We start from the raw sequence: 22,439 nt of genomic DNA, 5'->3' as shown, positions 1-22,439 counted from the left end.
TGATTCCGTGGGCTACATATAAGCAACCTGCTTGAGAACTTTGCAAAAATTGACAGCAAGCATGAGAACCTCTGGAGGCTGAATATTTTATAGCTACCACCCTACTCTAGAAGGATGGACAGAAGGGAAAGTGTGCTTTGCTCTCTTAATAGCCAGTACTCATTAAAGACATGGAGCTCTTGGAACAAGTCCAGAGGAGGTCCACTAAGATGATCAGAGGGCTGGAGCACCTCTCCTATGAGGAAGGGTTGACAGAAAAGGGCTTGTTTAGCTTGGAGAAGAGAAGGCTCCAGAGAAACCTCATTGTGGCTATTTAGGAGGATGGATAGTGATAGGACAAGAGGGAATGGTTTTAAACTGAGACAGGGAAAGTTTAGGTCAGATATTAGGAGGAAGTTTTTCACACCGAGGGTGGTGACGCACTGGAACAGGTTGTCCAAGGAGGTTGTGGATGCTCCATCCCTGGAGGCATTCAACGCCAGGCTGGATGTGGCTCTGGGCAGCCTGGTCTAGTGGTTGGCGACCCTGCACATAGCAGGGAGGTTGAAACTAGATGATCACTGTGGTCCTTTTCAACCCAGGGCATTCTGATTCTATGAACTGTATGCCCAATTTAAGTACGCTTAGGATGAAAAGCACTATGTATATGCTGTATGGTTGTTATGAAGTGTTAGGTTGTAGTTGCTTTCTTTTTTCTTCTTTTTCTTTTTTCCTTGATGTCATAGACTAATGTATCAGCATTAGAAGTTGTAAAGCAGTTCAGCATATAAAAAAAAAAAAGAAAATACAAAGCAAAAACCAATGATAGCCTATGAGGATGCCCTGTGGCATCACAGGCTAATCCACTCAACTTTTGACATGCTTTGCATGCCCACTTCATAGTACAAAACCTGAAAAAAATGTTCTTTCACAGAGAGATTAAAAATAGCTAGAGAGAAGGTGTGGCTTAGCTAATAAATATAGCAATGAAGGATTTATGTTCTCCTATTTGGCCCACATTTACAAAATTCAAATGCTCCTACAAATATAATACCTGAAATGTTTTTTTGACATCAAAGATCCTGTGTTGCCAGAGTAGTGAACACATACAAGAGATGGAAGAATATCAATATGGTTTTTGTAAAACTAAATCATCCCTTCAAATTATTAAGAGTTCTTCGGAGCATTCAGTAAGCATGAGAATAACTCAAGATATGAGTGATATAGTGTATTTATATTTCTTGGAGGACTTTACCAAGATTCATCACTGAAGACTCTGAAGAAGCTGTGAGATAATCAGTAAAATCTTTTCTTTTTTTCCCTTAAGGGTATAAAACAGCACAGGAGTGAATAACAGTTTTCACAGAAAAGGAAAATCAACACAGGAGTTTCTTAGAAATTTACATTGTGATCATCTCATTCGATATGTTCATATGTTATCTTGAAGCTAGAGTGAATAGTGAGAAGAAAATTGGCTAACCACACTAAATTATTTAAAGTGATAAAGATAGGACAATTTGTATTGAAAACCTACTGTAGTGTATTACATTACATTTTAAATGAATGTTAAAAGGATAAAAATGAATTTAGATAAATATAGAACAGCATACATGGGAAAGACAAGCAAAAACCACCAGCTTATCTAAACTTTATACATATAGTGTTAGCCTCTTTAGCATTTACCTGGGAATTATAACAGATTATACCAGGAAAAGCCCTACTTAGTGCTCAAAATTGGTCAAAAAGTCAAAAAATCTAGCAGTGCTATCTCAAACAGTCCTTAATGTTGTTAAAAAAAAAAAAAAAGCCTCAAATTTTTGAGTAAGAAAGGAATCACAGAGTCAAAGAATCACAGAATTACAGGGGCTGGAAGAGACCTCCAGAGATCATTGAGTCCAATCCCCCTGCAAAGCAGGCCCCCTCCGACAAGCTGCACAGGTAGGCATTAAAGCATGTCTTGAATATCTCCAGAGAAGGAGAATCCACAGCCTTCCTGGGCAGCCTGTTCCAGTGTTCCGTGATCCTCACTGTGAAGAGGTTCCTTCGCATACTGGTGCTGAACTTCCAGTGTTCCAGTTTATGGCTGTTTCCTCTTGTCCTGTCCCCACAGACAGCTGAAAAGAGGTTGGCCATATCTCCTTGACTCCCAAAATTAAGATACTTATAAATATTAAATAGATCCCCTCTAAGCCTTCTTTTCTCAAAGTTGAACAGACTCAGGTCGCTCAGCCTTTCCTCTTTCCAGGGGAGATGCTCCAGGCCCTTTATCATCTTTATTGCCCTCTGTTTGACTCTCTCCAGGAGATCCCTGTCTTCCTTGTACTGGGGAGCCCAGAACTAGATACAGTACTCCAGGTGAGGCCTTACGAGAGCAGAAAAGAAGAGCAAGAAAAAGCCCATGAAGCTAGGAGACTTCATCATAGGGAAAAAAAAGACAACAAAGGGAGGAAATAGTACAGCTTATCATTATCATAAAAAAATAGAGAAAAGATTACTAAATACTTATCACTCAGTATTGTTTTCTACCAGCTGTAGGAGTACTAATTGAAGTGAAGAAATAGCAGATTCAAGGTAAACAAAACAAGACAGTTTTCACAAACAGTTATCTGTGGAACTCTTGAAAAGGCCACATGAAATTAATGTTGATGCTAATGCTAGTATAAATTAATTTTTACTTTATAGCAGCTGGTCATAAAAGCATAACTGACCTTGAAAACCTAGATTTTATATCACATTGTTTTGATCAGCTTCAGACTGTACCTTCACCTTACCCCAATATTTAAAGAAGCAGGAACTTAGTGTCCACAATGAAAATAGATGCAGCAAAATAAGTAAAAACCAATTATTCTTAGTCCTCAAAAGTAGACAGTAACTCAATGTGAAGTATTTGGATGTTGAGCAATTTTATTGCAACCTGGAAGGCCAACTGTGTTCTGGGCTGCAGTAAAAATGGTATGGCCAGCAGGGAGAGGGAGGTGATTGTCCCTCTCTACTTGTTCTTGTGAGGCCCCATCTGGACTACTGCGTCCAGACCTGGGGTCACCAGTACAGGAAGGATGTGGAGCTGTTGGTGTGGGTCTAGAGGAGGCCACTAAGATGATCAGAGGGCTGGAACATCTTTCCTATGAGGAAAAGTTGAAGGAACTGGGCTTGTTTAGCTTGGAGAAGAGAAGGCTCTGGGGAGACCTCATTGTGGCCTTCCAGTGTATATACAGGAAGAGGGATGGCTGTTTACATGGGTGGATAGTGATAGGACAAGGGGGAATGGTTTTAAACTGAGACAGGGGAGGCTTAGGTTTGATATTAGGAGGAAGTTTTTCACACCGAGGGTGGTGACGCACTGGAACAGGTTGTCCAAGGAGGTTGTGGATGCTCCATCCCTGGAGGCATTCAACGCCAGGCTGGATGTGGCTCTGGGCAGCCTGGTCTAGTGGTTGGTGACCCTGCACATAGCAGGGAGGTTGAAACTAGATCATCATTGTGGTCCTCTTCAACCCAGGCCATTCTATGATTCTATGACTCCTTGAGGAAAAGTATGGCTACATTTAGCCTGATACATCACTAGTACGTTAAATTTCTCTGTACCAGAATTGACCAGAAAGATTTAGATTTCTCAGCACAATTGGAATAATTAACATAAGCATTAGAAGGATTCTTGAGATTATGAAGTTCAGTATGATGGTGATAGGTGGGTGGTCTCCAGGTATGACTTAATGAAAGAAAATGAAAGAGAAATTTTCATCATGGAGGCTGAATAAGAAAGGCCAATTTCAGTGGAGGTTTCTTGACTTTGTTGGTTTCCTACTGCCTATCTCCTGCCATTCTCATCTTTCTCCACAATTATCTAGGTTCCAGCTCTTTTCTGTCTCAATAAGTGTTTCTCCCCAAAAACTTTAGAAACATATTTACCTCTTTTATTAGCACCAGCTTAACCCTTCCTCCCAGACTACTGAGGAAAAAAAGGAGAAGAGACTACTGCACAGACTAAACCTGGAACCTTGGCTAAGAAAGGAAAACAAGGGTCCTAGATAGGTACACGTGGTACACGTTTAGGGATGGGTACACATCCCAGCTTTTTTATTATTAATTATTATTAGTTTATTAATTTAGTAAGAGCAGAAAAAAATGGAATGGAATGGAATGGAATGGAATGGAATGGAATGGAATGGAATGGAATGGAATGGAATGAGGAGAGCAGCTGATAACTTGATATCTGCATTTCCAACCTCTTCATCTAACCCAGATCTTCTTTACAACCACCTATGGATATATCAAGTTCAGGTGGAATAAATGCATTTGCTATCACTTCAGATCATCATAAGGGTTGCTGTGTTTTTCTAGGCACTTTTAATGAAAATCATACTGTGATTTCTTAGCACACACTGTTTTACTAGGTACAGATTGTTAATAGCTTCTATTCATTGATCTATAGAATCAGACCAACAGACTTTCTTTCCCTGCCTTCCTGATACTAAAACACTCAAGTTATAGATGAGTTTTAAACCTTTCTAGATTAGTGGACTAAGACCATGAATACAATGGATTTCTAACAAGCATTAGAAAACTAACATTTGAATACTAGCATTTGAATCCTAGCTTCCTTTTTCCTATAGGAACTGACCCTCCTGATATTCAATTTTAATTTACACTTTAAAAATACATGTGATCTTCTCTGGGTAACTTGTGCCAGTGCTGAGTCACCCTCACAATATAGGAGTGTTTCCTAAGGTTCAAATAGAACCTTCCATGTTTTATTTTAAGCCTGTCTTGACACTGGGTACCATTCAAAAGAGCCTGACTTTTATAAATCAAGATAATTAATGTCCCTGCTTGGAGATATTTAAATTTTATAAGCAGTTACAAAATATTAGTAGAAAACATTACATCCTTGAAAGAATGCTTCCAAGATTTACATGTATTTTATATAGCATATGGCTTTAAAATGGCAGTCTCTTTCTGTCATCCATTACATAATGAAAGTTCTTTTTTCCTCCATGACTGGTGATGGCAGTGGGCATTAAGTTCCTGTCGCCACTGGCTTTATTTACACTGTTGACAATTTACTCAGCTTTGCTGCAAAATAGATATAAACATTGGCCTGCTTGTTAAAACCTAGGTTTGGCAAATGGCATAAGAATAAAAATAATAGACTATAATTTTTTTAATTGTTTTTCACTATGTTAGTATCTAGTCAGTCATACATTGAAGATGTGAGGAAAGCTTAGGTTTTGAATGGAAAACTAGTTTGTATAACAAGAAAGAACTGTAAACAATTTAAGATATCTACTGGAGTAAGGTATCAAAACTGTTTAAATAAATAAGCTTACACCTGTAAGAATGAAATCTACTTACAATAAAACAAACAAACAAACAAAAAAAAAACAGAACAAATTTTGCATCATTTAGGTTGATCAGAATTGAGAAATCATCATAAAATAGATAACTTATAAGGAGAGGATATAACATTTAAGAGCTGACCACCAGTGGGGAAGGATCTCTTCTGGTGATCCACTCCACTGGAGTTTCCCACATGAGCTCAGGATACGGGTGAGTGTGTCTATCATTTCTGTTTCCCGCTTTGGTGTAACAACATCGTAGTCAAGCTCTCTGTCATACCATACCATCTGTATATTCATTAATTGTGGATTGCTATACTGTAACATCAGTATATTCATTAACTGTACAATAGTACCAAGTGCCAAAGCCAGTTAAAAAACAACAACAACAACAACAAAAAACTACTGACAATTAATTGTATATATAACATTGTTGGGTTTAATTTGGTTTCTAGAGAAACAAGAGCTATATAATTTCTGTGTTTGTCAGTAGACTCAGAGAACTTTGAAACAATCACCCAGTCACAACCCAAGTTTGGAGACATCAACCTAAGTTTGCAGACATCAAAGATACACACTGGTTACTATTTTGTCATTGCTAGCTCCAATGAGATTCCTCACCACCAAGTGATAGTGCCTCTGTCTGTATCTTGCTCTCTTCCACTCCTTGGGGGAGCTAGCTGGTTGGTGGGTAGTGAGCAATTACTTTTGCATCACTTGTTATATACATTCATATACATATACTTGTCATAATTATTATTCTTGTACACTAAAGTAGTTGCCTTTTTACATAATTTCTGAAAAATTTTCCAAAATTCATATAATGAAGCCACTAACAGATTCTCAATTATTTATTCACTCTGAGAACTCTTAAGCAGTGTAAAGACAGATGTTGAGTAAGTTAAAGGGGCCAGAATCCATATGATTAAAAATGGACACTGAAACTTTTTTGTTCTTCTTCACAAAAAAGAGATTCACTTCTTTAGAGAAATGGGATTTATGAGTGAGGAACTGGATTTACATAACTTGTTAGCGATATGAATCGATAAAACTGGATCACACTTCAGACAACATTTCTAAAGGGATATTTTTCAGAATTGTTCTCTTCCAGCTTATTTTCAGCTTGCCATTGAAATACTGCCATTTTTCCACTTGCTGTGCTAAATTATCAATGAATTTCCCTTGTGCCTGGTTACACAACAGTGAGAGTAATAGGACTCTGAATCACCTAAGCACTCTGGTTGCAATGTAAATGTATCCCTGTAACCTGTACTTTTGTCAGGTATCTCATCATCACCTGTCCAAGGAGAGGGATTTTGCTCTCAAGAGAACAGCTGAAACAGAGTTTCATTTAACCTACAAGGGAAACACAAGGATCAGGTTCAGACATCATTATTACCACAGCATAGCAGGATGTGAACAAAGCTGTAAATGGAGTGCCTTGGCATTGCTTGGTGTCGAAGACAAGATTTCTCCACACAGTTTTGTTTCTAAATCTAGGGCTTGATTGTTAAGCAAGTTAATATAAAACCCAATCGTTAATTTTAAAGCACTTTATACTTAAATGTCATGCAGAAAATAAATTAAGTAATTTAGGAAATATTCCACACGTGCCCAATGTAACATATGCCAAGTTTTATTTAAAGGCTTACGGAAGGGGCTAAAGCTTAAAAACCATGCTGAAATTTAACACAGCATAAAATATCAAGACTGTATATTTTAAAGTCTACACAATAATAAAGTACATCATAAAGATAAATTTTAAGGTAGTGTGAGCCATCACATTTCTCCTTTACTCCTTATCGTTTACTAAATATTGAGTTTGCAATAGATGTAAGGATAGTACAGTGTTTTAAAGCTCTTTGTGCTTATACAGAGGACAAGAAATAAAAACTAGCGACTTAAATAATTAGTACACATGTCCCTTGTTATCACAGGGTTAATTCACAGTGGATAGAGACTTTCTTAATTCTTCACTTATCTCTGTAGAGAACTCAGAACACTGTATAATTTCATGCATTTTGCATCTTCTCTTTTTAACAGATGAGGCTATTGTAGTCCATAATATGAAAATATTATATGTATTTAAGTACATACATATATAGTTTAATTTCAAACATAACTAAATAGTGAAGGGTTATGTTATTTGATTAGAGTTATATGGTTTGGATGATTTGTGATTCAAAACATAAACATTAACAGTATAGCCAAATATATAGATGTTAATAGGCAACTACTGCATAGTGATAATTTTCTTTGTAAAAATTTGTATTCAGAGACCATCCTGTGACGAGACACCAGCCCTGGGAATACAATGCAAGTTTTCTAATTGCCAATTCTATGCAAAGAGATTGTGCTGCACTGGCTCTAAATTGCAAATCTTTCCCTATGGAAGTCCTCCTTTAAACATACTGTTTCAGTGGCATAGAACTGCTGTGCCCATCATATTAATAATATATTTTAAAAAGAATACTTTCCCCATTAAAACTATGTTGGACTGGGGAAGTTTCAGAGTATCTCTAATTATTAGTTTTAATGTATAGATCTTATACAACCACAGCATAGGGAGAAAAGCAATAATTGGAACTTATTTCCAGGCATGCTGTTCATTAATAATTGAAAATGCTTACAATGTTCTCGAGCCAGATTGCTAGAAAAGGTTTTGAAAAATAGCATTTTGTGATACTTCCCTGCTAACTATCTCTGCACCCTTGGTGAAGTGCCTGACAGTGTCTGGCACTCATGCCATTCAGATGTTGCACTGAAGTGCATAGTTCTTACAGCCCAAAGTTCAGGGAAACGTAAAAGTGATCTGCTATTTTATTTCTGTAAAGAAAATATTTGTATCTTGGGAAATAAAAATGACTTGATTTGAAGCATTGCTCAACAAATATAGATTCCAGAACTTGATTGGAATCATACTGCTTTGTGTTAAATAAATTTTAAAATATAGTGGAACTGTGGCTACAATGTGCCTGTATTCTAATGCTGGAAACTATTTTTAGTAAAGAGTAGTCTAAATTTGGCTTTGTAATACTTTGGATACTTCCTGGGTGATTTCCTGTATGATGTGAGACAGTACTCCAGAACTCTGCCTTTCTCTCTTTTGTCTAATAATGATCATAGAATCATAGAATCGCCAAGGTTGGAAAAGACCTCCAAGACCATTCAGTCCAACCTATCACCAGTATTTCTCACTAAACCATGTCCCTCAGTACAACATCTCCATATTTCTTGAACACCTCCAGGAACAGTGACTTTACCACCTCCTGGGCAGCCCATTCCAGTGCCTGACTACTCCCTTTGGGTAAGTATTTCCTAATATCCAACATGAATCTCTCCTGGCATCATTACTTTTATCTTAATAGTATAAATCTTTACTAAGACCCTATACCTAAGTCTCTCCAGCTTTTATACTGGATGACACCAGTCTTTATTTTTGTTAACCAAATTTAATAGGACGCTCTGTATATGTGACTCAAATTTCTTCCTCAAAACATTGCATATGTGGTTTGGAGAGTAAAATTGGAACATCACACGTTCCTACAATCTGTTCATCTCTGACAGCCTTGTTTCTTTCTTCACTGGCTGCTCTAGTGCTGATAGAGGTGTCAGAAGAAATTACCAATCATACATATGGGTTTATAACTCATATTAATCACTTTTATCACAGCTATAGAATCCCTAGAGACTGTACTCTGCTTCATTTTTTAATTACAAAGTCACTTTTTAAATTTCTCAATATGGCCAGCTGTTTAGTCATTCATAGAATCACCTTATTCAAAATGTATGATGTCAATATTACAACTTACTTATCCAATTTTTCTCTTAATTTAGCTATGAAGTTTTCACAAGAGAATCAGTTATATTCATCCCAATTACTGTTCATCTGTTCCTAAAGTACTGTGTCTAACCCCAAGCCAGTCCATGATTCACTAAGTCTTGTCACAAGCACCTTCTCTTACTTGTGCCTGAAATAAAGTAAGGATTGAAAGATTTAAAGCAGAATTTTGGATTAGTTTAAAGCCTGTGTTAAAGACAGACATATTTTTTCAATCTAATCTTATTTGTATGTCAAATGAAAACAAATGTTAGTTATTTCCTTCGGAATACAAGGCAGTCAGCAAATCCGAACTCAAGCTCCAAAAAACAAACAAACAAAACTCACACTTCCTTTACAAATTGAATGGCATATTCTTGAAATTTTAGATTTTTGACATTTTCAGATAGTCACTATGTGGCCTCTTGAAAACATTTTGGAGGTTAATTTGGTGATTTAATCAGATACTTCTTTCTTACACACCTGTTTATGTCCAAAAAAAAAGCTAACAAAATTTTATTTTCCTTGATACAATTACAGTTAAACAATAAAAGACTATTTCTTTGCCAAAATTTTTAACTTCCAGTCTACACAGAATTCATCCCCCACCTCTCAAATGAATCATTCTTATCTCTCCTCATTGTCTTTTCACTGTCTTCTTGTTTTTTGATGTTTTTTAGCTGATTCTGAAACATGTCTGTCAAACAATACACAGTAAATCCTTAGCTCTTATTTCACCATTGGTCTTCTACTTGTTTTGGGTTGGGTTTCTACTGTTTCAGGCAGGTGGAAATGCACATCGTATCCCTCATCTTAAATCTAGCGTGGATAACTATCCCAGCATCCACTAAATCTCAACTAAGTTTTATCATACTTATAATCTCAATCTTATTTGAAATGAAACAATTGCAATCTTTTTGACACTAACCTGAGACAACAATCAAAATAAAATGTTCATGCTCTGAATGTTCATTTAATTGTGCATTTGTCACAGGAAATGTATTTGTAGTAGCTGCGATATCTAGAGTGGTATGGAATGGCATAGAATCATAGAACAGCTTTGATTGGAAGGCACCTTCAAGATCTTATTGTTTCTACTCCCTGCCATGGGCAGGACTGCCAACCACTTGATCAGGCTGCCCAGGGCCCCATCCAACCTCGCCTTGAATATTTTCACAGATGGGGCATCCACAACTTTTCTGGAAAACCTATTCTGTAAAGAATTTCCTCCTAATATCAAACTAAATCTTTCCTCTTTTAATTTAAAGCCATTTACCCTTGTGTCACTACTCATCAAGATAAAAAGTTGATCTCCTTCCTGTTTATAAGTTCTCTTCAAGTACTGGAATGCTGCAGTGAGATCTCCTGGGAGCCTTCTCTTCTCCAAGCTAAACAAGTACAGTTGCTTCAAACTTTCCTCATAAGAGAGGTGCTCCAGCCCTCTGATCATCTTTGTGGGCCTCCTCTGGATCAACTCTAACAGCTTTTCATCCTTTCTATACTGGGAGGTCCAGGTCTGCACGCAGTACCTCAGATGGGGCTTTACAATCACCTCCCTCACTTTGCTGATCACTCCCTCCACACTGCAAGCTCATGTCCAGATTTTTGTTCATCAGGACTCCAAGTCCTTCTCAATGTGTTCTCAACTCTCAATGAGTTCTTCTCCCAGTCTGTTCACCTATCTGAGATTGCCTTAACACATTGCACTTCACCTTGTTGGACCTCATTCATGAGGTTCATGTGGGATCAGTATTCAAGCCTGTCCAGTTTCCACTGGATGGCATCTCTTCCTTCTACTGTGCCAGCTACAACACTCAGCTTGGTGTCATCAGCATACTTGCAGAGGATGCATTTGATTCCATTGTCTATATCACTAAAGAGCACCTATCTCAAGAGAGACCCCTAGGAGACACCACTCATGATCAGCCTTTACCTCAACTGGACTACAACCCTCTTGCTACAACCAGTTCTTAAACAACTGAATATTTCAGCCTTCAGATCCATGTCTCTCCAGTTTAGAGAGACCACTCTGCATAGGTTACACTGCATCTAATGGAAACTAACTTTTTTCCAACTTTAGTAACTTTGTCAAAGAGGTGTTCTTAAGTGGAAATCTAAAGTCTTCATGTAGAAACAATAAAGAGACATTGGTAATTTTGAAGGCCTACAGACTAATGCCTAAAATTCAGGTATTTAAGTATAGACCCAATGTAAATTTAGATAATTTACATTTGATCCCATAGCTGCGTATGCCCTCTTCATAGCCTGGAGTGGATCAAAAAGCAAAATGGGGCAATAAATATGTTTAAGGGTCATCTTTATTCTTAATTTGATTCATAACAGTACTGACAGATTTTTTTAGTCCTGACAATGCACAAAAATTATTCCCAAATGACCACAGTGTCAAGAATATTTTTAGTACATTCCAGTACACTCCATCTAACATTCTATAATATTATTTCTCAGTTGCCTTAGCTGTAAGTAACATTGGCGTGATTCTGATTGCATCATTCAAATGTAGTTCACACATTTCATAGAATCATAGAATGGCCTGGGTTGAAAAGGACCTCAAGGATCATCTAGTTTCAACTCCCCTGCCGTGGGCAGAGTCGCCAACCACTAGACCTGGCTTCTCAGGTATTTTCTATGTTTATATAAAATCTGATTTTTGTTACTCCATAATATTTGAGCAGAGAAATATCATAGAAACTGCATGTAGTTGATAAGAAATATATATGTATGTATGTATGTATGTATGTATAGATATATGCAAATCTTCACAGGAATGTTTCATCCATGACTCATAATATGGTAAACTTTTCTGCTTATATTCTCTAGTGGTTCTTATTGTCAAGGACTCATACTCTTTAAAATTAGGCACATAAGTGAAACACATCCACTATAAAATAATCTGTAGGAACAACACAACAACAACTATCAAACAGTGTTCATGAATTGTTTTTCTTGGCTAGCACCATTACACCCACATGGCTGATATTTATTGTCATCCACCTCATTCTTGCCCTTTTATTGTCCCCCACCTTTTAAACTCTAGCCAACAACTCCACTAATGTAGCAACAAATTTACTGCAAGCTCTGCAGCAGCTGAGCCCATCCCAGTTGCTCTGTGCCAATCAGCCAGCTGGTAAGCTCAGAATTATCTGGGAACTGGCTGAAGGCTGTTTCACAGAGCAGAAAGAGACCCTGAGGTATTTGCCTTAAAGAGACTGTTTTTCTTTGCTATGGTATTATTTTCTGATCACTGTTGCTGGCATAGAAAAATTAATATGGAGGATAGGAAAGAGAAATATAAAGGACGTAGTTAGGAAAGTGCATTTGAAGAGTAGGGAAGGATTTCTTGATAGTGTGTGAAGAATTCTGAAAAATACAAAATTAAGGATGAATGAGGACAGTTGAAATATCACACTTTCATAGTGATGTAAAAAGCAGGAGGTTATTCACTTTAAACAAATAGCATAAAAATAAATTGCTAAGTCAAGTCTTGCTGTTACTGAGTACTCTTGGTTTTACCTTTTACATATTCTTTCCGTTTAGTCTCCCACTGCTTGGCTTAAAGCCTGTTTTCTTACTACTGTGCTATATTATGCTGCTTTATTTATTATAGCATAGTTTTAGGAAGAAGATGAAGACGTAGCAACTTCATTCAGCTGAGGAGTGCTTGCTAGTTCTTGAAGTATATATCTCTCCTCAGGTCTGTTGTCATAGAGCTGGAATGACATAAAAATTATGTTCTCAGAGTTTTAGTTAGCCCAGTGCTTCACATTATATTGTCCTAATACACTGAGTGATACCCACATCAATAAATTATAAAGTCATTTAAACCTGATCTCCTTCAGCAAGGTGAATGCCCAGCCATTCAGCTAAAGGCATTCTACTTTAATAAAAGCTTAATTTTATTCTATATAGACTATAATAGCTCTGGCAGCATTGCATTCTTTTATCACTATTCATGAGAAATTTGAAGGCAAGCTTTTAAGTTTTTAGTGACAAAACTAAATGCAGAGCTAAAGGAGAGTCTTTATGAGGGACAAGGAAAGAGAAGATTATGCCTGAAACAAACTGTTAACACTGATCATTAAATGTATAACTCCATGTCGTAATACTCCAGCACGTTCTCAATTTCATTCTCAAACTCTTTGTGGGATTTTTATCTTTACAAACAGAATGTACTGAATATTGTGAAGACTGAGAATGATGTATGGTTTTCCTTGGCAAAGAGGGAACACAAACAGGTTGGAGATCTGAAGTTAACAAGTCAAACAAAATTTCTGTGTTTTAAATTCAACAGTGTCACCATTGTGAATGTGCAATTCCTGAGGAAGCTGGCAGTTCTGTAAAAGATGTCTTCCTGGTTCTCAATTTCTTTTTACATCCTGGTTGGAAACCTGAAAGTTTCTACAGGTACTTGGTAAAACACGTTCAAACTCAAAAAGAAAAGAGTTCCAGTGTGTCCTGTACAAAATATGACATAAGTCATGAAGCAATGCAATCTCTATTAAAACCATGGTGGCTGGCTCCCCATCATGCAACCCATTAAATCACCATGGCAATTCTGAGCATACTTATCAGGCACAGACATAGCTCTGTGCTGCAGGTACTACTGTTGTGTACTTGCTCACTGAGGTTATAATTAATGTTACAAACTACAAGTACTATACAATAATTAATTGTCTCCAATAAATTAATGAAGTCATTTGAATCTACAATGTCCCTGGTATGATATGCACTGAATTGACCTACACCTAGGTAGTATACTTGGTGCTTAAACATCAGCTAAATTTTCCAAGCTCCAGTGGAGGAAAAACAAAATCACTTTGACCATCAGTTTGCTACTGAAATCAGTATAAAAACATGAGATTCTCTCTAAAAAAAAACAAAATCTGTTTTCACTTTCTCTGTTACAAATGTATGAAAATGAGAAAAGTAGAGTATTTTTGATGGCAGGGATTGTATAAAATAGTACATCTGCAGCCCAAGTGCCATCACTTTGTCCTGGGACTTCTGCCAAACCAGGAGACTGTTCAGTTGTAATTAACATTTCCCATCCCAATATCATTGTTGATGAGTTTCCATGCAGTTTCAGTTGCCTGCTACAGTAGTTCATTATAAACACAGGACCTCTTCTGACTCTCTTTCCTTCTGCTCTACTTATCATGGGCACTTTTCACTTTCTTCTAAAGAATTACACAGTTCCCATCTTGCCAGGCTTTGTGAGGTACTTCCGTCATCTTTTGTTTGAAGATCTGCCTATTGTTTTTGGCTTGATCAGTTTAAACTTTGTTGCCTTTAAGAAGTCTTTCATCTTTTGTTTGGAACTGCTGGACTTCATTTCTTACTGAACTGATTCCACCTTGAGCTAGACATCTTTCAACCCTTGTTAAATTATTTGTCTATTCAGTTTGTTGATCAGATTAGCCAGATCATATCCTGATGTGTTTCAGGCTGGCTCTTCTGAAATTCCTTGGCATCGCTTCTCTCAAGTCTCTTGGAAGCACAGTTGAAACTAAATGGAAGGCTAAGCAATTACAAGTAAAGTGGGGAGGTGAGCAACTGTTTTTGAGGATAAATTATATAAATGATCAATGTGGAACACAGTGGTAAATTGGTAGCCAGCCAGCATAAGGAAATTGCTTAGGAAAACAGAGATTTCAGTAATTTTTCTGCAATTATTAACAGAAAAATCAAACAATACAGTGAATAAAGACCTGTTCTTAAAGGAGTAGCTTGTACTATATTTTATCTGTAGTATATTCTTATAATTTCTACCGGAGTTACTATTACTACTAAGTCATGGACCAGAATCTTTGCTTCAGCAACACTGTTTTTTAACAGCTTGTCATTTAAGCATAAATGAAGGAAAACAGCAAAATACAAAGGAAATTAAAGGAACCAAAGAAAAAAATCACAATCTACTTTACCAATTACCTTCCTAACACAGTAACTAACCTAAGCACTGAATGTTTACTTCAGCTGTTTTTGAAAAAGAGAACAAACAAATATGATGAAGTCCAACAAATCTGACTGATTAACTGAAATAAGTGATCTCAATAGCAAAGAAGAGAGAAGTGGCAAGATGGGCACAGCTCCATCATGTGTGGTCTATCAAATTGAGGAAAATTATTTTATTTTTGATGCAGTAGAAAGCAGGGAGCCACCAAAGCCAGGAAAATGAAGGGATGGCCTAATTAGTGACCTAGAAAAATGATCTCTCCATCACTTTTATGAACTGAATAGAAAAAAATGCGTTATGCCAAGGGAGAGATTCTGGCTGGCACCAATATGCTCCTTCATTATCAGGAAATGTTACACCCAACAATAAAGAAAAAAGAAAAGATAGTACAGAATTGGAAACATCTGGATATTAATTAAGTTTCAAAGCGACATTTTAATAAATACTGTTACAGTGAACAATCCTTAGAAACAGTTAAGTGGATAATTTCTTAAACATATGGGGGGTGCAGGGGAGAAACTCTGATATTAAATAAAAGAACAAAAATTAATAAAGAAACTTCCTGAATATAAATGACAGAAATCCAGATTCTATCCTCAACTGACTTGAACAGACTTGCTCTAAACTAGCATGGATATAATTAAGAGCAAAAGGCTGTCCAGTAAGGCCACATGGGTTTTAAGCAGGCCCAGAGCTTTAGATGTGGATATATGAATTATTGCCTTAAGCAATAATGGATTCTACTACAGGATCAATAGCACTTGGAAAAAAAAAATAAAAATAAATGTGCAATAATATGTATTAAATATTTATTTCTGGTCTACCAAAGCATAGCTCTGAAAAAAATATCCCAACATAAAGGAAAAACAATAAGTATGGCCAAGATCTGGCAACAAAGAGAACTCAATAACTGATTTTATTTACATTTTGTGCTTTTGAATATAGAAGGGACGCTCATGAATCTCGATCATCAAGCACTTGGACACTTTTAAAGTCCAAGTGATGAGACCAGGTCGGAGAAGCATTGCCTAAGAAATACCTCATGCAAAGCAATTAAATACGACACTTTAAACAAATTCAACATTCCAAAATTCTGTATATGTTTGGAAAATAATATTTCCAGCTGAGGGCTGCATCTTGAACTTTTTTTTCATGGAAAATTCACATATAACCACTCCATGAACTACTGATTAGACTGTGGCTTGTAATGGTGACATCACGTCTCATCACTTGTAATTGTGTGATCCAGGAAACTGTCACCTTCAGTCTCCTATTTGTTCAGTAGGTCTTGACAAACTTGCCTGTGGTTCTTTCTGTTCCTGTATGAAAATTTGTGAGACAAACTTGATGCAAAGTTTGTGATATTCCAACACTGTCACCATCGTTTTTAAGAAACAGAGTTGATATTCAGCTCCATACACAGTTCTCTGGTTGTAATCTGCTGATTCATGTGGATGAGCTGATTGAAACACTCCTCATTTCATGGTGTGACAGCTGTGCCTAACTGTCCAGAACATGGCTTGTCTTTCACATTTTTATCTCCACTGCTGAAACACACTACCCACCACCTCACTGTGCTCACACCCACTGTTTGATCTCCATCAACATTCAAGAAGTGTTAATGAATGTCAGTGGGTGCCATTTTTTCCCCATGGAGTAATTCAGTGACACACTTTGCTTCATAGACACTTCCATGGTGAGATACCATTTTGTCAGACAGCCCATCTGCTGCCATCTGTCACATGGCAACAAAATGTGATGGAATACTGGTGGGAAGATTCAGCCTCTACTGCCATACCACTAACATGGGCCACTCAGGGAGGTAGTTGAGTCCCCATCCCTGGAGGAACTCAAGAATATTTAAATGTGATACTATGGGACATGTTTTAGTGGGTAGTATTGGTGGAAGGTGGACAGTTGGACTAGAATATCTTAGAGATCTTTTCCAACCTTGATGATTCTGTGATTCTATGATCTGATTCTGATGTGAGCCAACAAAATAAAATAGGAGGCAATACTTTCAGAGCAGCCCTCATACACATAAGATTTTGAAACAGAGTAAAAGCTTGTTTTTACTGTTCTGCTAACTTGTTCGATTGTTGTAAAAAGTTTTCAAGACAGAATGGAAATCTTACAAGTTCTAAGATAAGATACAAGATGGGATTCATGAGATTAATTGCAGGAGTAAATTTGGTAGCATTGATAAACAAGATCAACAGTACAACTAAAAAAGTGGAAAACTTATCATCATTGTTTATCTGACATATAATGGAAGTACCTTTCAACATGTTATATCTTCAAAAGGCCAGAATTAATCCTTTTCTTACACCAAAATCCAGAAAATTCACTTAACTGCAAAATACAAATCTCTGTTTATTTACCAAAATACTTTACTACATATTACTATCCAGAAGTGGTAGAAACTAATGTAGAAAGATTTAACAATAGCAGCAACACAAAGCATTTATGATAATTAGTTTGAATTAATTTGAACAATAGAAAATCCAATGGATTGAAAAAAGCAAACACAGTAGCAAATAAAAAAGTAATTAGTGGATCAAGAAACAATAATAACAGTTTCTTGGAGAATGTAAGCAATAGGCAAGGGAGGAAGATAGAGTTTATCTTTTTAAGCATGGCTGGAAATTAAAGCTACTGGATTAAAAATACTAGCATTAGACATAAACACTTTGAATTTCCTGTAGTGGGGTGGAGGAGCAGATTTACTTAAATCAGGGATCAAAATCTAAAGGATAATAGATAAAAATATAAAATGCCAGAATAATGGTGGAACTGTTAACAAATAGATTGTTAACATTTAGACATGGAGGGAAACACATCTTAATAATGCAGTTTGAACTGAAGTATATGGAGGAAACAATAGAACACTATTTTGGTAGGATTTTCAGTAACTTGGTAGTAGATAAATACTACAGTCTGAAAACTTAATCATATTCTGTTTTAAAAAAAACATATTGAAGGCCTCTGTTGATCATCCAACAGTCAACAGCACGCTCATGAAGAATGGTGCTTATGATACTTCTAATGGCATCATACAGAATTCAAGAGTATGCCTTCCACTGGAACATTTCATTCAGTAAATGTTGCCCTGTCTCTGAAAGAACAGTTGAGAAACAGGTGGGGCCCAAAGGTGAGAGTGATAAGATGAAACAGTCTCATATTTAAACCATATGGAAAACAGACTACTTAGAGCACATAATTTGCCCAAGAAACTTTCCCCATTAAGAGATAACACGACTAAAACACATAGCTGCCATTAAAAGAATCCAATACTTCTATTGCTATAAGAGCTCTGTGACATGTGAAAATTTATAGAAAGGCAAGATTTTGAAAGTAACCAAAATTTCAAACTTTCTGGACATAAATCAGTCTTCACTTATAAAAATAAGAAAAGGACTCCATAGTTTATAACCATCTATCTTGTTGTACCTTTCTCTGAGTCACATGGCACAAAGTGCAAAGCATTTGACATTGTCCTGCACAACATCCTGGTTGCCAAATTGGAGAAAAATGGGTTTGGTGGATAGACCAACTCACTGGATGAGGAATTAGCTGGATGGTCACATTCAGAGAGATGCAGTTACCAGCACAGTGTCCAAGTGGAGACTGGTGGTGATGAGTGGTGTTCTTTAGGGACTGATGCTGGAACCTGTGGGATTGAATGCACCCTCAGCAAGTCTGCAGATGACACCAAACTGAGTGGTGTAGTCAACAGAGTAGAGGGAAAGGGTGCCAACCAGAGGGGTCTTGGCAAGCTTGAGAGGTGGGCCCATGCCAACCTTATGAAGTTCAAAAAGGCTAATTGTAAGGTCCTGCACCTAGGTTAGGGCAATCCCAAGGGCATATACAGGTTGCGCAGAGAATGGCTTGAAAGCAGCCCTGAGAAGAAGGATGAAAGACTGAAAATGAGTTGACAATGTGCACTTGCAGCCAGGAAGACCAACTGTATTCAGGGTTGCATCAAGAGAAGTGTGACCAGGAGGGAGATGATTCTGCTCGTGAGACCCCATCTGGAGTACTGCATCCAGTTCTGGGGCCCTCAACAGAAGAAGGACATGGAGCTGTTCGAGCAGATCCAGAGGAGGTCTATGAAGATGATCAGAGGGCTGGAGCACCCCCCTTACGGGAACAGGCTGAAAGAGTTGGGCCTCTTCAGCCTGGAGAAGAGAAGACTCTGAGGAGACCTTATAGTGGCCTTCCAGTACTTGAGGGGGGCTTACTGGAAAGCTGGGGAGGGACTTTCTAGAAGAGCATGTAGCAACAGGATGAAGTAAAATTACTTTAAACTGGAAGAGAGTAGATTTAAACTAGTTATTAGGAAGAAATTATTTACTGTAAGGGTAGTGAGACACTGGAACAGGTTGCTAAGAGAGGTTGTAGGTGCTCCCACTCTGGAAGCATTCAAGGCCAGGCTGGATGGGGCTTTGAGCAACTTGGTCCATTGGGTGTCCCTGCCCATAGCAGGGGAGTTGGAACTAGATGGTCTTAAAAGTCCCTCCCAATCCAAACCATTCTGTGAATCTGTAAGTGTGTAGAATATGTACTGATTATAGAGAGCTCATCAGTCTGATTTATTATGCTCTGATAAGCTCTTGTTATTTCTTCATTCTTAGAATCATAGAATCACAGAATAGTTTGGGTGTGTTTTTGTGTATGTCTTTTATGTAACTCCATATTTAATAAAAACCAAGGACACTGGTTGCAGGCCAGTGCTCTTAATGTAATATTAACTTTTAAAGTATGTTCTATGGATGTCAGTTCTGAAGTGCACAGAATACAAGATGTAATTTATATTACTAGAGAACTATAGTTATATTAAAAATTGTCAGTGTAGTAGATTTTTGATATGCCTTAAAAAGATTAACAGCTAGAATGTCATGTAACTATCACAGAACTTTGTTGTCCATTTGCAGGGAACATATCCCTGATAAGGTTGATCATGGCTTAGGCCATTCTTATATCTCATGGAGACATATATCTATGGAGTACTTCAGTCAAAAATGCAATACTTCTACCCTATCATATGTTTTTAAAATCATGTCAAAGGCCAAATCTTGACACATTGTACAGAAAAGCTGCTGCCTCAGCTAGTTCAGTTCCATGACCAAGATAACCTAATCCTCATTTTATGTCTACTGGAACAGTTATAAGAAAAAAAAAACAACAAAAAACAAAAAACAAACACAAACACAAACAAACATGGATTTCCCGTCCTAATCCTTCAGTCCTACTTGACTAAAATTAAGAAAAATGATCTTGTTGTAGTCTTTAGAAGAGATTGTAACAATACAGATTCTGATAATATGCATGTCATCCCTAATCATCACCTTTCAGCTGCTGTGTTGCTTTAGATGCAGCTTTGTGCCACTTTTCAAAATGTAACTGCATTGTTTATATGGCTTTGTAATGCTGACTGCTGGCTTTTGCACGTAGTCTCTCATTCATGCATGGCAGCAATACCTTGAATTTGTACAGTTGCTGTCACAATCTGTTCAGTTTTTTTCCAGTATCAGAGCTTGTTTCATAGCTGCAGGGTTTGTTCTTGCTGGTAAAAGCAGCAAAGGGAGATGAATGAAGCTTTCAACTCCTTAGCTGCTCCTTTGCTGGCAGTCTTAGAATGTAACCTGTCTCCCAAAGTCCAACCAATGTAAATATCTGCAAAGTGTACTGCACTAATGTTGCATTTGATACATGGGCTACAAGAATCACTGCTGATCTCTTTTGTCACCATTAGGAAAGTTTCTTCAATGCTAGACTGTGCTGAGAACATATTTTCCTGCATTTCTCATCTGCTCCAGCTCATGCAGTTCTTTAAATACCAACGTTGACTTCAAGATCAGGCACAATGTGTAACAGGAAAATGAAAGTTATTATTCCTGTATCACAAAATCACAGAATCACAGACTCACAGAATCACAGAAACACCAAGGTTGGAAAAGACCTACAAGATCATCCAGTCCAACCATCCACCATCACCAATAGTTCTCACTAAACCATGTCCCTCAATACAAAATCCAAACATTCCTTGAACACCTCCAGGGTCGGTGACTCCACCACCTCCCTGGGCAGCCCATTCCAGTGCCTGACCACTCTTTCAGAAAAGTAATATTTCCTAACGTACAGCCTAAATCTCCCCTGGCACAGCTTGAAGCCATAAAATTCATTTAATAACAAAAGCTTGTGTCGAGGGCTGGCAGTTTGTAACTTATTTCTCTTGATCTAGATAATCTTGATCTAGATTGTACAGTGTTCACTTTGTTCTTCCTACTTCTCTGGTGATGATCTGATGGGAGAAGTATTCATGCCTGCTCTATAAAATATTCTCTTGTGCTACACATTCTCTGCTACACAAGAGCTGCTCTGAAAGCAATGCCTCCTATTTTATGATGTTGGACCATGATGCCAGAGGCAGATGTTGATGATTTGGTAATAGAGGCTGAACCTTCCCACCAATATTCCATTATATTTTGTTGCAGCATGACAGATGGCAGCAGTGGGGCAGTCTGACAGAATTGCGTCTGACACCAAGAATGAATGAAGCAAAAGTGTGTCACTGAATTTCCCTATGGGGCTTTTGAAGATCTCCAAAAGGAGACTCTGCAACCTCTCTGGGCAACCTGTTCCAGTGTTTGGTCATCTGTAAAGAGTTTCTTCCTAATGTTCAGTTACTTTTCCTCTTCTCTCAATACAGACACGAAAAGATATTATATTGGATATTTCTGTATATGATTTTTGAACATTTTTTAAATTCTATTTCCTTTAATGTTCTTCAGAAAAAGAAAAGACACACAAAAACTATTCTTTGAGTAGAATAGTGATCACAGTGATTTCAATCAATATTAAAACATATCTATTGTTACTGAAATGACTCAGTGGTTTGACTTGATTTATTTAAATTCAAATAAAGCACAGATCAAATCTTTATATTAAAAATGGACTCATCATTACAAACGACTTAAATAACTTAGATTTGTCAATTTTAATTCATAATTTGCAGACAAAGTTCCATGCAAATAGACATAACATAATAGAATAAAGAAACTTGTAAGCAATGTTTCAAGGTAAAATCTTAATATGAGAATTATTAATGGTAAGACTGCAAAGACAGAATTCTTTTAAAACAGCTGATAACCAAAAGGATAATACACTTTTCCTGTAAATAATTGAATAATTTATTTGCGTAAATTTATATATATACACACATGCCACAATCTGCCAAACACAATGTAAAATATTTTTTTTAATGTGAGATATTTGCTTAACTTTGTCTGTACTTGTTAATTTTGCTTAAATACGGAAGCTAGAGGGCCAA

At 37.1% G+C, this 22,439-nt stretch overlaps 1 protein-coding gene and 1 long non-coding RNA gene across 46 annotated transcripts in view; one reads left to right on the top strand and one right to left on the bottom strand.

Moving 5' to 3' along the window:
- LOC116217859 (uncharacterized) overlaps positions 1 to 22,439 on the top strand; it is a 138,329-nt gene that overhangs the window by 54,397 nt on the left and 61,493 nt on the right. For 11 of the 43 annotated variants that reach the window (XR_014880931.1, XR_014880933.1, XR_014880932.1 and 8 more), the window contains 4 exons: positions 8,564 to 8,622; positions 11,673 to 11,772; positions 13,445 to 13,557; positions 21,604 to 22,439. The exon at positions 21,604 to 22,439 is cut by the window's right edge and continues 13,272 nt beyond it. The exons of 8 other annotated variants lie outside the window; for them this stretch is intronic. Coding sequence is in view for 2 of the 35 variants with exons in the window: in XM_085215740.1 (XP_085071866.1) it covers positions 8,564 to 8,622 (59 nt within the window). In the remaining 33 variants the exon portion in view is untranslated. Of the gene's footprint in view, positions 1 to 8,441; positions 8,623 to 11,672; positions 11,773 to 13,444; positions 13,558 to 21,603 lie in introns of all 43 variants that reach the window. 24 more of the 43 variants (XR_014880897.1, XR_014880896.1, XR_014880895.1 and 21 more) reach the window with 7 other exon arrangements.
- The window catches only part of LOC146545715 (uncharacterized), a 28,662-nt gene continuing 13,158 nt past the window's right edge, over positions 6,936 to 22,439 (bottom strand). The window contains exon 2 of one of the 3 annotated variants that reach the window (XR_014880937.1): positions 6,936 to 22,439. This exon is cut by the window's right edge and continues 4,124 nt beyond it. This is a non-coding gene — a long non-coding RNA (uncharacterized LOC146545715). The other 2 variants (XR_014880939.1, XR_014880938.1) reach the window with 2 other exon arrangements.

Source organism: Meleagris gallopavo, chromosome 1, assembly GCF_905368555.1.
Source record: "Meleagris gallopavo chromosome 1, MGAL_WU_HG_1.1, whole genome shotgun sequence".
Classification (NCBI taxonomy): Eukaryota; Metazoa; Chordata; class Aves; order Galliformes; family Phasianidae; genus Meleagris; species Meleagris gallopavo.
The sequence above is the reverse complement of the archived record's forward strand: the minus strand, read 5'-3'. Positions and strand labels throughout refer to the sequence as shown.